Here is a 17492-nt window from a genome sequence, read left to right as displayed (position 1 = left end):
CTCATGTCGAGGGCCAAGAAAACTTTGTAAGAAGCAAGTCCCCAGGGTCCCCATCATAAGGCTCGAGGGGTGAACCGCAACATTTCAAATGGGAACAGGGGGCGGATGATATTTCTTTGGATAGATACAACACAGCCTATAAGAAACATTTGCCATATGAAACACGGGTTTCAAAATGGCCGCCAAAAATGCACGTTGTTCTTGTCACCGAGCAGATATTTTTGGCGGCCATTTTGAAATCCCATATAGTAAATATTTCTGATATGCGTTGTTGCATATTCCAAGATTTATCGAAAGAAATATAACTCGACCGATGGTGCTATTTGAAAGTTTGAAGTTGGCCCCTGGGATCCTATGATGGGGGACTTGGGGGCACTTGCGTCTCACAGAAGTTTCTCGCCCGCTGACATGGGTACATTCCTGCACGACTGGATGTCACATTTTTTTTTTCGCTTTAAAACTATTTCAGTCGCAGAGTTAGGTGGGACACTCTGGATACATCATATAGGCGGTGATAGTGCTGCAGACAGCAACACACAGCAGATCAAGCCTTTGATTATGTTTGCTTTCTACTGGTGTGGATATGTGATAGAAAGACCACCAAAGATTCCGACACCTCTAGAGTACTGTTTCGAGACATTCACAGGCGATCATTGTACCATGTATGACGGATTGGCAGTATTTCGCTGTGCTCTCTGCAAATGTATCTTCTGTTTGGACCATTGTCTCATCGAACAATTGCACGTACAATGTGGACGAGCATGTACAAATGATGCGAAGGCTAATGCCTCTTGCCGGAATTTTCTTTTTGTGAAGCGAGTGGCCTAACTATATTAGAATTGTCTGGATTTTCATGGCCAGTGCTGCCAACTTGGAACTCGTTTTTCTTTTCGACTCTAGGTACGTCGGTTTCCTGCATAGTTGATGCTTCTTGTTTTGTTCATTCTAATATGCACAGCTCGTGATCAAATGTGGCGCATTATGGCCAACTTCGTCTTTTCCGTATTTTTCGTACTTCTGTTTTTTCTATTCTCTTTTGTTAGATTGTACCACTGATTATACACGTCATATCTTATGTTCTACATGACACTGAATATTGCACTCACTACATATAGTGCTCTTTGCAAAACATGTACTTTTCATTGCAGTTGACAACACTGTTAACCCTACTGGTGGCCTTCATTTGTTCCCTATTGTGGCAAGTCTCTTTCTATACATCATTTGTCAGCATTGTATTTTGCCGTGCTCCCTTTTTTTTCGGAATTTGCACTTTTCCCCCTTGTCCAACCTTGCTGTTTCCCGAACTTCCACCCCTTATATTTCTTGAACCTATTGCTATGGGCAGCTAATATTTTGGGAATGTTCATCTCTGTTACAGCTCTTTCAATTGGCATAGGCCACATCTTTCACTGCAACTATCATTTTCGGAAGGTTCCCTTGTGAGTTTGGTAACGACCAGCTTATATGGCCGGAAAGCTGGAACGGACATCTCGGAAATAGCGTGACTTTTCGGGTGTTCACAAGCTTTCTTGGATAGTGGCTTCAAAATATTGGAAATGGGCGACGAAACCTGCATCAAACCACAAGGCATGGGACGGCCACATCTTATTAAATATATCAGATGACTGTTGAGATTGTTACAACAGGATAAGGCGCAAACTGTTGCACAACTTAAAGTGGACAAATCAAGATTTTGTCTGCGCACACAGTTCTTCGTGCACTGTTAGATAAAGGCTTTCGCCGCCCTGTCCCACGCATGTCCTAATGTTAACCGTAGGACATCATCGATAAAGACTGGAGCGGCAGCATGCTTATCGTAAATGGAATGCCGAGCAATGACACTGTTACATGGTTCGATGAATCATGATAGGGCCTTCATCACATCGATGGATGAGTCACTCTGTAATCTCCCAGGGAACCAGATACTCGAGAAGTGCAAAGTAAGACTACGATGGGGCAATGTTGGTTTGATAAACCTTCACATGGTCATCGATGGACCCAGTATTGTGTGTGAGGACGCCATGACGTCTCCTAGCTATCAGCAGGTCATTGCGGATCATGCACTCCGATTTATGTCCGCCATCTTTCCAGCAGATAATTGCATTACTCATCAGCACAACATTCCTCTTTACAACGCCAACCTTGTGCTGTTGGTTCTAGGAGCATAGACTTTAATCTCAATTGCTGTAATGGCAAACAAATTTACTCAATCTTAACCTGATCGAGTACCTTTCAGATACAATTCAACGTCAGATCCGAGATCATCTCCTCCGCCGCAAAATTTATAGGAATTAAGAAACTTTGTGTGTGTGTAAAAGTGATCCAGCCTACCATTAACTACCTACCACGGTCCAGCGACCTACCATTGTTGCTGTACCGCGAGTCAAAGGAGAATATATCAGAGGGGTAATCATAATATTTTATTGATGAGTGTATATCTTTACATGTAGGAATGGAATGCGGTATATACATGGAGCTCCACCTCTTTTCTTACTAGAGAGCAAACTTCTTTAAACAAAGCGTTTTCAGATCGATGAAGTTTTGTTCTACTATTGTGTTTCGGGTGCACAGTGAATATTCCTAGATACTTTCTTAGACTTTACAGTTGGAAAGTATATGAAAACAAAAATTCATAATTTTACCTGCAGTATCCGTGATGGACTTCAGGCAATCGGAGACATATGATTGTTTTGATGTTTAAGGTCTATTTTCAGGACCGAAGCTAGATATATAAACCTACAACTTAATATGGGATATCAAATGATCCCTCACAGGATACTGAACATAAGTACACCACGCTAAAGATGCGTTTGTTAGTCATACACTTACGAGAGAGTACACTTGGAGGAAACATTAAACTATTTGGGAAAGCGCATACCTTATTCGTTAGTTTACGTTACTTCCACTTACAAATCATACATACTTCTAAAGATAAACGTTGAGTACATATTATAGCATAATAATTTCAAGTATTATAAACGCAATTCATCTGTAATTAGGATCTGAAATGTAATTAACGCGTACAATCTGACACTACTACGTTTTTTATGCTATCATTATTCTACATGTCATATTGTTTTGTCAGAACAAAATTATTATTTTGGAATTATTTGACGTACAGATGCTCACTTATTCCAATATTTTGTTTTTCTGTAAAATATTCGATAGTTGATATTTTCTTTACGGAATTCTTCATTCTCATCCTTAGAAACACACACCTTCCTCTACCACACCCAACATAGTACCTCAAACAGAAACTAACCATAGCCGAACATTTCGAATACATTAAGTATATGTATGCTTGCTTATCACATAAAGACCATTCTCTGTTTGCGCGTGAGTAAAATGTGGTTGGTGCACTTTAAACGTAAACACTGTTGCCAGAACTTCCGTTTTGTGGAAGTGGGCAAACCATGGAGATGTTAAACACAATCAAATTGCAAAGCAGAGTACACAGAGTAAGGTAGGTAGGTTTCTACTCGCTACATCAAACATTGCTCAAAAAAAAAAGTTTTAAAAAAATGAATCAAGATCAATGTATATATTTGTCAGGAAACATGCAATCACTTACTGATCAGGTCGTTGAGAGGGATCAGCTTTCACAACATTGAATCGTAATGTTTCACCGGTTAAAATGTCCCATGTTTTTAATTTTCTAGATTAATCTAGTCCTGTATATATATATGCATTTTCTCCATGTATATATATAACATGCGAATTCAAACATGTCATCTGGTTTACTTATTCATTTCAGAGCACTTAATTGGTGAGCGTTATAATTAGATATTGATGGTGTATTTATTCTACTATATGGAACAAACGGAACATGATTGAAAAGCATTTGTTATTTGTTGTAAATTACAAAATTTTGTCGTGTTTCTCCTGCAGATAATATAAGGACGACGCTGGTGTAATTATTTGACGTTTTCCATCGCATATGTGTTGTTGATTTTGTTTGTTTTCTTGTGTCAGGGGTTGTTTGACTGTTTTAAGCTACAATTGGCATGGAATATAATTTATTGCCTCCAAACCTACATATTCTTCAAAATTTAGTTGAGATCAATCATGGCGAACACCAGCAATTTTTAAATATTATTTTTAAATATTATTTTTAAATAATCTAAAATGAAGAGATGCTATACCTGACACTAGAAAATTATTCCATATAGTCCTATTATGTTTACGTTAAGGTAGGGAATGACGGAAGCCATATAAAAATACTAGCATTTACCAGCTGGGGGCTCCGCCTCCTGCCCCCGCGTTTACCCGGCCTACGGCCTCGCACCTCTTAAACCCACAATTCTATCAAATTTCATTTTTTTTTCGTATTCCGACTATCTAGAAGATATTTTGTATAACAAGAAAGCCCTGTTTAAATAACGAGAACTTCTTCATCCCCCCTCTAGACCACGTAAAAACTAAAAATATTCACTTTTCGCAATTTTCCTGTTTGTTAGTCTTCGAAGACTACAACCATGCCAAATGTCATCATTCTAATCCTGCCGGAAATACTTAAACATTTTGGGGTGTAGATGATGTCCCATATAAATAACATGGGAAAGGTTTTTCAGTTCCCCATAAAACCACTCTACAGTTGGAAATTTTTATTTTTTGGGCAATTCACTCAATTAACGCTAACGAAAGCGTATAAGCATACCGAATTTCATTAAAAAAAAAAAAAATCCGATTCCAAGTAGCTAAAATATGAAATTATAGACCCAAAGAAAGGCCAATTTAAATAGCATGGGGAATTTCTTAATTGCGCCTTTAAACACACTAAATCTTGAAAAGATTTTATTTTGGCAATTTTCCTGTCGGTTGGTCCTGAGAAGATACAATCAGGTCAAATTTAATCATTGTAGCCCTACAGGAAGTGCCCAATAATTTTGAGGTGTTGAAGGTGTCCCATATAAATAACATGGAAAAGATTTTTAGTTCTAAATAAAACCACTTTGAAGTTGAAATGTTTTTTTTTATTATTTTTAATGATTTATTTAGATAACGCTAAGGAAAACGTACAACCATACTTAATTTCAACCTTCTATTCCAATTCTGAGTACATAAAACATGAGATTATAGGTCCTGAAAAAGACCCATTGAAATAACATGGGGAATTTCTTCATGTTCCCTTTAGACCCCGTAAAAATTAAGAAGATTCACTTTTAGGAATTTTCCTGTGAGTTACTTCCGGAAAGCTAAGATCATGCCTAATTTCAATTTTTCCATGTCAACCGGAAATACCCCTTTATTTTATGTCAGTTCATGTAGTTTTATATACAGATAGGATATCAAATCGTGTTCGAAATATGCATAATATTCCCCATTTTCGTTGCAGGTCCATGTAGAGCACCTGTTCTTATTAGGCTAGGTCTAATGTAATAAAAAAATATACATACTGATGTTACATGTTGAGTTACTATATAGTGAAATGTTTTTTAGAGTGATCTGATGAGTATTCCAAAATTTGGCATTTTTTAAAAGTCAATCTTCCAAGAAAATGCCTCTACTTATATCTAAAGATAATGGCTGTTTTCTAAGGACGAATCAGCTTCACGGTGGAAGCTCATGTGGTTCAGATTTCACGTTAGTCAGTAGATACCGTTTCATACAGCATCCCTGCTGAAAAGGACGTTAAACTCAAAATCAACTCAACTCAACGAATCGGATTGAACTACTTTTTATGGAATAAACAGGAATTTTCTTACGGACGGAAAATGTAACACTTTTGTGAAGAGGACGCGGCGACTCAGTGGTAGAGCGTTCACCTCTGGTTCGTGGGGTCCCGGGTTCGATCCCAGTTCCCGCCAAGTGAACTATGTGGTGGACAAACACAGTGTGCGTGGGCTTTCTCGTGGTTCTCCCGTTTCCTCCCACTTTCTTCATTCCACCATTTCATTCATTTCTCGTAATCACCGTCTCCTTTAGCCTAGCCGGCGTAACCATGGGACGTAAAACAAAGATTTCATTTTCATTTCCACTTTTCTTAAGTTTGTTCTTTTGTGAAGCGTTGGTCCCCTGACAACGGTCTTTAGGTGGTAGTGAATGAGAGAAGATGAATGATAAGAACATTCAACGTAAAATAAGGAAAGTTTGTGAAAACAGGAGAAAAATGCAAGATACCATTAGTATACAGCGTTTGTTCACTAGTGGCCTTATGCAGAGTCGTTATGATGCGTGGTTAGTGCCATACTAAAGAGTTCGACTAACATGTGTTTCTTGCAGTAGACAGGCCTTTAGTATGATGCTAATCATACCTCTAAACGACTCTCCATAAGGCCTTATAATACTAATATCAAACGAGGACGTCATATATTACAAATGAACATTCAAACACGAAATGACCGTAGCATTTAGATTTGCTTTTGCAAATTTGTGGCACCAGTATTGCATTGCATGCTATCACGTTTTTTTTAACGTTTCTTCTCTCCAAAACCCTTGAGATTCACGACTTTGAATACGTAAATATGTTATTTAATTGTATGATTGAACCTTATGTCTAAGTCCTTGCAATTAAACGGCGTGACAAACATCTTGACATTTGAAGGCGGCGCTCCAAGTTCCCTTTAAATGGTGCTAGCAAATGAGAGGCCAGCAATATTACAACATTTATTTTGTACTCATCCACGTCTATCCCCTGCCACCTGATCGCGCTGTAGTATGTCTGCTTAGCCATAGCCATACCCTTTACCACTTGCCAGCGCCGCGTCAGAACTTGCGTTTTATTTGTTTAGCTGAAATGCCAATATGTTTGTCACAGGCTTTAGTTGCCTACTATAATTATATAGCGTCTTAGTTGCCATGTGGGTCAGGTCGGACCCACTGAAATGGTCTGAACAAATGCCCTCGTAGGTCCGATCGGACTCATAATTTCTAATTCGTCCAGTTCTCGTTATATTACTTGTATTGTAAAGTGCTGCCTCTGGTGTTAATGAATTGTAGTACTTCAATCACACGCAATATAGGAGACATTCATGTTGTAGGTTTCGGGGTTAGATGTTGCTGATTAACGCTGCTAGGTGCGTTGAATATCAAGTAACAAGTTTTTGCTGTTTTGTGTAGGGGTGAACGGACCTACGTGTTGCTGTTTGAATAGCAGTTTAACAATGGATTCACTATTTATTCTAATTTATTTTGACAAGATGCAAGTGTTGTGAGGTCCAAGTCATTTGCTGAATTTTGAGTAAAGTCTAGATCACTGTTATTCGGCGCCACAAATGTGTCTAAAACACTAGGTCGGGGGAAAGAACTGCTCTCATATATACTATTTATTTAAGCAATGTTCAAAATATTTATGAAGTTGAAAAACAAATGCTGTGGAGGATCAGGGGAACAGAGTTGTCTTCAACATTGGGAGGTGGGCTAGGCAGATTTGAGGCTTATTCTGGGGGAAACATCAATTTCATATTACTTTCCTTTGTGGCAATCGGACACAGATGATCACATTTCTCCTCTAAAAAAGCACATTTCAAATCAAATTATTGGAAGGTGGGCAGTCCCCCCAGTTCCAAGATTAGATGGGACATATCCCGCTCATCCCCGGGATTTGCGCCAATGCTGTTATTACTAATGAGGTCAAGTTCTGCGCATATTTCCCCGTTTTTCGTTGCATAAATAAACTACTTACTAACACTAAAAGCAAGAGAAATTCTCACACAAATCTACCTTCCACATGTAATAATGAACAACTGGCTATCAAAGATAACTGCCAGTTCAACTCTAATTATCCTCTTGCCCGTGAAAAGAAAAAAGAAAAAAAGAAAAAAAAAAGAAAAAGGGTTGGCCCGATCGGAACCCGAACTTTCCGCTCTCGTAGCCTACTCAATACTTTGCCTTAGATTATGTTTCGAAATTAACATTATGTTTCAAGAAAAGAAAGAAAAACAAAAAAATAAAACAGAAAGAAAATATATGAACATAACAAGAATAGCGTTCCTTTAGTACGTTTGGCACTCTACCAGTGGAAAACAAAATTCACACTTGGTAGCTAACGTGTTAAATTAGCATCTCACCACATAGAGTATAATTTTACATAGCTATTTGATCCAAACATGTTTATTTTTACTCACTTTTATTTCTCAGAAATTCCAAGAATCTGTATGCCTTTACAGGAAAACTTTTGCCCCGCCATTGAATGACTATGGTACTTGCGTCAAATAAGGCTCAGTGCAAACTATCATAGGTTAGAATCACTGTTGAAGAAATCTGACAACGTCACAAGTAGCGATTACTCACATAATGCCTACTTGAGAGTGTTTGTCTTCTTGTGCATAGTTAGACGGAACACTGGCAGTATTGAAACATCGAGAATCCAGCTTCCATGCGTGAATATAATTTAGGGGGACAACGTAAGTTCCATCCTTTTCTGTGTAGAATAAAACTAATCCGAAATACCCCGTATATTTGTGAGGATCATAGTGTTTAGTGTTTGGGACAGTTGTTTTAGTTCGAAACATGTTTGTAGATAATGATAAATTTATAAAATGGCGAGTACTGTACATGGCCAGTAAATAAGGTCCATCAACAATCTACTGGCCCTAATTACCCTACAAAACGTGTTTGTATTGTTAAATACTTAGTAACTGGCAACTTGAATGTGTATTATTTTGTTATTCTTTCTTGGCCAGTGCCAGTCTCCGTAGTAGGGCAGTCTGTCGTGTTTGGGCCGAGTTGTTGACTATGGCGTTCGCAGGTTCGAGTTCGGCGTCGATGTCTTTCACAATGTAAATCTATATTTTTAATCCATGCAAATGGCTCATACCACTGTTTTTGGGTATGTTCTAAGCACATTTTCGTGCGGCTCTAAGTTTTTGAGGTATAGTTCATTATGCGACAAAGAATGTATTTGTGACATGCGAAGCTGTAAAGGGTGCAGTGTATTGTACACGAGGAATGCATTGGCGTGGTCGTCCCCAGTGATAAAGAATTTAGTTGCTAAAATGTTATCAAGTGTACACACTGTTGAAACTTAGTGAGAAATCTGTTACCAATGGTGGCTTGCTTATTATGCGTCCAAGCTTATTCTTTAAAATTCAGTTAGATGCAACGACATAACTAACGACTGCATAACACAAGGGAGATTGCCTCTATCCTTAGTACAAATTTATTCAAAAGGAAATAACAGGTTTCAAACATTTATTTCTTCTAAACTACAAAAGATAGAAACATGATTCGAACGTTACTTGATTAAGAAAAGTTTACAATTTAAACAGCCCGGATAGAAGTTCCAATCACGGTCGCATTGGCGCTGGTGTTTGTTGTTGTTTGTCTGTAGTGAAATGGTGGCGTCACCACAGGAGAAGTCTTTTTGTGTGCCACAACAGGGGTGCCCACAGAGGGGGGCTATGACGCAAACTGCGTCATTGAAATATTTGGAGGGTTAAAAATCTATATAAATATGTTTAAGGGGGTGTAAAAATTAATCGAAAAGAACATTCTTTTCATGGAAGAACACCTACGGATACACAATTGGGAAGGTGTTTCATGGACGTAAGTGGGGTGGGCACCACTAGTGGCAAAACTTGAGTCCATTGTTGCAGCTCAGCGAGCATTTCGCTGTCAATTTAATAAACAACCGTCAGTTTAATAAACAACAAGGTCTACGACATAGAATTGTTGAAGCTGTGAATTCGATAACTAGAGACCAGCTGATTCGTGTGTGGCAAGAAATGAGCCACCGTTTTGACATTTGTCGTGTAACACACGGTAACATATTGAATGCACACCATGATTACTAACAATAAATTGTAAACTTTTCTTAATCAAGTAACGTTAGAATCATGTTTCTATCTTTTGTAGTTTGGAAGAAATAAATGTTTGAAATCTGATCTTTCTTTTTGAATAACCCTGTATTTCATATCCATATTGTTACTAATTATCGATTTGTTCTTAGTATTTGAAGTGATGTTAAAATGTTAGGTGTTAATTGAGTTCCAGTGGTCTTTCAGGTTGTAAAATTTTACTTTTCAAATATTGGACCTTATTTACCTACCGTGCGGGTAATAAGGCCATTTTGTATGTTTTTCTTTCAATACGTTTATCATACCTTTAGCTCAATGTTTAAGTTAAAGTAAATATACCATAAGATAGATAAGACATTGACCAATAAAATGCATATAATTTGTTTGTCTATTACATCATATGTATTTAAGTAATAAAGCATTTATACGTAGGTGGGCCTTATTTGCCGCAAGTATCTTATAACATTGAATTATGGATATAATTGCAAACGAGCGAAACACATTTTCTCAACTAGTGGTGTTAAAACTCGAATAATTGATTCTCCAGATATGCATTATTTGAATATTCGAATGAAATTTTTAATTCGAAGGAATGTTCTAAGGATTATCGGAATTCTGAATAATTATCTGGATAAAAAAAAAACAACCATTCAAAGAATTGTTTAAGTAACGCATAGTTTTCCGAATATTGAGAACGAATATTTAAACATTATAATATGAGGGGGGATAAGAAACTGAGGTTGCAACGCCGATATTTCTGAAGTTTCGTCTGTTATAGAGGAATGAGGAGCGTACGGTAGCTGTAATACGTGGAATGGGCAAATGTGCAGAGTTCCAGCTACTTATCACCTATGTTCTAGTGGTAAGTGAACACAAATTACCACTTGTTTGGAGAACTGGCCTCGCGAAGAAGTACGGTCAGTTATTCGATTTATGTGGACAAAATATCCTCGTGCGCAAATAGCCGCCGAAGTGAAGAGAAAATGACTGCTGGCATCGTTCCGCTTTCGGTCCCAAGCCGAAAGCCACCGAAGCTAAAGCGAAGGGCTGCCGCCGTCACAAAATAGATGCCATTTTTTTTTTCAGCCAGGTAATATTATAGAGACTTTTCAACAAATGACCGTTCAATGAGCATGAAAATTCGGTAACGTCCACTGAGAACTGTTCCGCCACCTGTTGTTATTATCTGTGTCTATATGCTATGTTATAACAACAACAGATGACAGCACTGCTACTCTGTTTCCAGACAATTAATGGGCTTACAAAACTATTTTCGTGACCGATTACAGCAGAACATGTTACGTTATTTGTTACTTGGCAAAAATGTAAAATATACTGTATAAACCTTTATCATTGCAAACAATAAAATCCAATTAAAGTTCTCACTGACAATTACAATAGATATACCACATTGACTTGACACCTAATCTTCCGTTCCAAGCGCTGCTATCGGCTGAAGAAATTCCAGTCAAGGCGGAACCCTTATTGGCTCAACGCGTGGGTGTGTCGAGGGCTTGCGCTTTAGATCGCATTTTTGCCACGGCTCAAGACGTTTTGGCAACACAATAGTTACTTATGATATGCTCGGAAGGCGATGTCTTTGATGTTAAATTAACATACAAGTAGCACATTGAAGTGATAATCATTTTAAGTTTTAATCATGTATCGGTATACAAATGTCGAAGAAATACGTTGTTAGAAAAATTGAGAGTAGAAGATTAAAGGCGGCAACGAAGAGCAATGTAGCGGATTAATGGCGGTACTGGCGGTTACGAAGAGGCCACGTGGCGTTTCCGGCGGTTACATGGAGTCCACGTCGCTGCTTAAGAGCAGCACTAGTGGTTCAGAGAAGGAAAAACGGAGGATGAGGCCTTATTACCGTCAGGCGGCAAAATTGTAGCATTCGTGTAATTTCGTAACGGTACAGCTGCGGCTGAACTTCCCCGGCAGCTGGTGGGAGCTTTACACACAGACTCTACTGTCTCGACAGAATGTTGCAGAATAGTGTCGAAAGTTATGCGACTGGTAGAGAAAGCGTCACCGACGAGAAGCGCAGTAGCCAATTCAGCACGGAATCAACAGATTTTAACATACGTCGCATGGAGGACGGGATTCAAGATAACAGAAGGATCGCGTTAGGACATCTGATTACTTTCACCTGTTCCCGCGCTTGAAGTAGGATCTAGAAGGTCGTCGCTTTGCTCCAGACGAGGAGGTGAAGCACTTCATGATAACGTGGCTGAACACGCAAGAATAGGATTTTTACCAAGAGGGAATCTCCAAACTCTTCCCACGATGGGACAAGCACCTCAACCGATACGAAGAGTGTGCTGAAAAATAACCTAATGTGTGCACCGTCTGTTGGTTGTATTGGTTTCATGAAATACTATATACACGATTCACTGCAGGCTTTGTAACTTTACTTTCTGATCAGCCCTCGTATACACAAATCAACAGGAAAAAAAATCTTTGAATAATCGTTCGAATACGAAAACATCTGTCTTTCAAGGAATATCCTTGATGCACGCATACTAATACATTATTGTTTTAATAATTCTTTTTCTAATCTTTTGCTGAGAGATATCATCCCTTGAATCCTTAAATGTATTAACATGGTCACGGAAATATTCTATACACTCCATATATATATATATATATATATATATATATATATATATATATATATATATATATATATATATATATATATTCTCACGCCTTTATGGCATATCACATGTAAGAAAAGCAAGGTGAAGGCATTTCTGTAGCACGTAGCAACCCATGGGAAATGCTCTTGCTCGCTGGACTTCCAATCAATAGTTTCTCTAAAGAGCTGTTTTCTCACTTGAAATCTTAACTATCCGAGACACTTCTAAAAGAGCCGACGTTAAAAATAGATAGCAGCCCATGGGACACGAGTATCCATTCTTCGGAAAGCTTCTTCGTATTCCAAGTGATCGCCCCGACGTAATGGTTCCAGGTAACCGCAATTAATTTTAATCAGCCTCGTGAGAAAACACTAGGAAGAGAGGGAAATATGAAATATTTCGTTTTCGTGAAAAAGGCTCTTATTACTTCAAGGTATATAATTTCTCCTGAAGTATAATGCGTCTTCTACAAAACTTTAAGAAAATAATAATACTAATAACGATGAAGAGTATTAAGCCACTTACGAGGAGATGTCAAAAAGTTTCGAGTATGCACAAGGCCGCAAGCACAATCACAGGGAACACGAATCTGCATAAATAATGTGCGAAGAGTATTGTCTGCATAGTATTGTGTGCATCGATAGTTCTCTGAATCGTGCTATTGTGACCACGCGCATTACCATTTTTGGATTCCAATATGACCAGCAAGTTTGAAGTCAAAAGCAACGAGAATTTTGTATGAAATTCGACAAATCTGCCACCGAGACGTTGCACATGAGGCAGTAGGTTTACGGCAATCTTGCAGCGAGTCGTTCCATCTGATTTGCTTATGTTCCTCAATCTATAGCTTGGGGGGGGGGAATCAACCACATGTCGCATGTTTTAATCACACGTCACGATTTACCATACTGGTCTGTATGACACATTGATCATGGCAATAATGCAGATTGTTTTTCTATGATTTTCACACACAAGTTACCGTAAAGTTTCAATTGTTTTTTTCAGTGTTAAGCTCGTTGAAGGTCTTCCTCATCTTTCATCGTCTTCCAGTGATACTCTTCCGCTCTTGAAGCGCAAGCACCAGTGAAACCACTTCCCGCTGCTCACAGCGACATCATCATAAACCTGCTACTGCGTATGAAACATGTTGGTGGCAGGTTTGCCGAGTTTTGCACAAAGTTCTACGTTCGCTCTTTGTTCAAGCTTGCTGTTTTTGTTGGAATCGCGAAAGTGGTAACGAACGGGGGATCAAATAGCACAAGCTGAAGAGGTAACAATACACACCAGTCTGCTTCTTCCTAACCTCAACCATAGGGTGGTGGACAACATGGAAATTTTAAATCTTTTCTCTCTCTTGGAAGAGCTGCTTTATACTTTGATAAGTTATTTTCTTCATATTTGCATCTAGATATCCTACTCTTGGTCTTCGTCTTCTGGTTTTCCTTCTGCCTTTCCTTCTATCAACACAGTGATCCAATCGGAGTGCCGAATAAGATGGCCAAGCGTGCTATTTCTTCTTTTTCCTATTATTTTTATGATCTGTCGTCCTTCATTAGCTTCTTTTAGCATCTTCGTTCCTTTTCCTTTCGGTTCGTGATATGCGCAGCATTCCGCGCCAACATCACATTTCAAATGCTTCCAGCATGGATACTTCAGCTTTTCTCAATGTCCACGTCTCTGATCCATAACCATACCAGAGTCTTGATGCTAGCACTTCTCTTTCCTATTGAATCCTTATTTAGCCTGCGCTATTCTGGAACTTACGTAATTTTCACTACTTCCGTCCGAGGGTATTAGACTACCTAGACTTTCATATAGACATTAAACAGGAGAGGCGAATACACATAGTACGAAATATTATATAACACTGACTTATAAAGGTTGATATTGCCTGTGACTGCATGCACGGTCTTGTGCTGCTATCTGTTGGTGTGTTACAGAACTAGTCTCGAAACTTTTTGATACCACCTCATACCTTATCGTGTTAAAAACATTCACCACTTAAAAGGTTTCTGCAAGATTTTGTATGATTTATCTATTAGTTTGGAAATTTGATTTCAATGTAATTTTATTCAAATTTGCTAAGCTTCCAAACTAAGTTATATTTGTATGTTTCTTCTGGCGGTGCATGTGCAATACTTACTGATACCACTTAATGCAACGATAAACTAAGTATTCTTCAGCTTCATTTAACGTTTAGACATTTAATATATATGTTATATTTGATTTTCTTTAAATAGTTATGATGCTATAAGAAAAAAAAGTGATTAAGTGTTCCCCATTTGTCCTTAGTTGTCAGTAACTAAGGATAAAGACAAGTGAAGAGGTTGGATCTTACATTTTATATACATCTATGAACGTGTAGTAATTCTTGCCATGTCAATGGACGAAAATCAACTGAGTTGTGTTTAATTATTGTTAACCAAATAATTGTATTAACATTGCATTTATACGATGCATCCGAATTCTTATCGCAATTTTAATAAACCAGGACATATGTTGTATTATGTTGCAGACTTGGCTGGCATTCAGGTGCAGTTTGACAAGCAAGGTGATGGTCTTCCACGATATGACATCCTTAACTACCAAAAACAGAAGAATACTTCAGGATACCATTACAGGGTAAGTCCTCAATCTTTGTTTCCACGCCACGAGATGAGAATACTAATCGAGTATCGCTTTCCCTTCACTGCCAAAGGAAATCCCCGAGCTTCCTACGATTGCACCTCGGTCACGTAGCCATCTCTACCTTCTTGTGACGAACAGGGTTACACAGTACAAAACCTACACACAAGTATTTTTAATGTTTTTTTTTTCCTTTTATTGTCATATCTCTCTTTTTATCCAAGTTAGTCCAAGCAAGACTCGTGTCCAAACAGATTTTCCTTTTACGTAACGTGCCAAAGTTTTAGCAAACAAACTTCTTAACAAACAGCACAAAATGTTTATGAATTGTAAAAAAAAAAAAAAAAAAAAAATGTAGGCATTCAAATCTTAATGCATACGCATTTAATTTAGATTTTAGATTTTTTTCAGTAGAATTTATAATATTAAAAGTAGTTTCGAACGTGTATCTTGAAGTTTAGATTTTTTTTCTTTTTTATTTATGTTTTTTTCAACCATAGGAAATAAATACCTTTTCCTCTAGGGCAAAACTTCATAAAACTTTTCAGCATAGCTATTTTTTTTTCTTAAATGAACACCTTTTTATATTGATGTTCAGTTATCAGTAGGTTTCAGGGTATTGATTATTTAAACAAGAAACATCACTTCCACAATATGAGTTTGATCATTAAAATAACCTTTACTAGCTGAACCTGTGCTCTCTACACAGCACATCATTCACATATGAGCATGAATCACAATATCATTCCTCACAACATACACAAGTGAAAGATGTCTTGATAATGATCGGCAAGGGGTATCGTAAAGGGGAGATTTTTTTTCGATTATATATTTTTCTTCAGTATCTAGCACCATTTGCAACATTTGAGCTTACTTTCGGTTGGAATTTCTAATTCATGTGTGATCAGTGTTTTCTTTATTCTTGCAAGCAGTATGTAATAAGCAAATACATTACATACACAATTAATTATAATGCCAGTGATATATAGTGTTCATTAACAAAACACTCCAAACAATAGAGATTCATCTCAGCCTGGAGAAATGGTTATTCTTCCTTTTTCATTATCATTTGGCCATGAAACAAACGCCTGAGAAATATACAATCCCTGTATATACCTATGTACTGTTGTAATACATAACTCGTAGGATATGTTTTTTTTTTAAATTTCAACATTTCCAGTCTACTAAGAATTGTAATAAACAAATAACGGGCATATATATATATATATATATATATATATATATATATATATATATTTAATATTCAATTACTACTGGACAACGTACATTTGGAATCGACCAGCGAAAACGGTACGTTTCTAGCACTCATCATTTTCGAGATCTCATTGTCGAAAGGATTGGAGACAAACATATAAACTTTTCTTTTGAGACAAACATATAAACCCACCATTTTAATATATTGATTGTCAACAAAAGAACATCATAGGATAGCTTCGATCAAAACGTTTCAGTTGGATTCGTACAGTGTTCTCGGCGCAATGTTCTAAAAGTTATATGTTTGTTTGCAAGCAATATAATTAAGTTGGCATATGTTTCACATTTATATTCATGCAAATACGTTTCTTTACTTTCATTTTGTTTGATTCACTTACCACCACATTTCTTTTTTTTTTCAGAAATTCAGGTAATATGAAAGGTGCGTGCTACCACACTGAATTTTACGGCTCCAATTTCTCAAATTGAGCTATGCTACACTTCAGTTATTACGGGTACACTTATTTATGAAATATGATCAACATTTTCGTAAACATTTCCAGATTTAACGTTTTACGCAGAAACCTCACACCCAAGGCTAAAGTACTCCTTATCGATTATTTCATAAGATTCACTTACGCCACAACATAACAGTTTTATTAAACAGAAAAAATCGTCTGAGATAGGTTTGAGAGGAATTTAAAAAAAAAAAATGTTCCTTTTTGTTTTCTCAGAAATGATTTATGCTATATTATAGGGTTTGTTAATGAAATTATGAACAAAATCGAGTAAGCATTTGAGAAGATTAAAAAAAAGCCTCAAGCATAAATTACATCATTTCTACATTTTTTTTCTCAGAGAAATGACGTACATCATAATTTATGATTATTTGTGGTATTTTTATTTATGGAAAATAATCGAACATATTTGAAGCCATTTTCAAGAAAATAACTTGTTACGTTCACAATTCAGAAAAAAAAAAAATACCATTATTTGAATGGGCAAATCCATTATAGGTATTTTGCCATTATTAGCAGGTCTTTTGCTGTAAATGATTAGCTTCCATGCTTTACAGTGTTCCACTAACCTCTTCGTCTTCATGTGCTATTTATCTGTGTTGATATCGTTCATTGTTTGTAGTCTCTTTCGCCCATCTCTCTCTTTCTTGCCACCATACCTTCTAGCACGTCCCTCATGATACAGTTCCTTCTTAGTCAATGCCCTAACCAGTTTATTTATTTATTTATTTATTTATTCAACACACCAG

The 17492-nt window shown here is 37.3% G+C and overlaps 1 protein-coding gene across 1 annotated transcript in view; it reads left to right on the top strand.

The window, feature by feature from the left end:
• mGluR (metabotropic Glutamate Receptor) overlaps positions 1 to 17492 on the top strand; it is a 1220665-nt gene that overhangs the window by 992213 nt on the left and 210960 nt on the right. The window contains exon 7 of the mRNA XM_081761481.1: positions 14901 to 15007. Coding sequence (XP_081617607.1) covers positions 14901 to 15007 — 107 coding nt within the window. The remainder of the gene's footprint in view (positions 1 to 14900; positions 15008 to 17492) is intronic.

Source organism: Thermobia domestica, chromosome 6 (assembly GCF_964235325.1).
Source record: "Thermobia domestica chromosome 6, izTheDome1.hap1.1, whole genome shotgun sequence".
Taxonomy (NCBI): domain Eukaryota; kingdom Metazoa; phylum Arthropoda; class Insecta; order Zygentoma; family Lepismatidae; genus Thermobia; species Thermobia domestica.
Note: the sequence above shows the minus strand (reverse complement) of the source record. Positions and strands in the feature narration are given on the sequence as shown.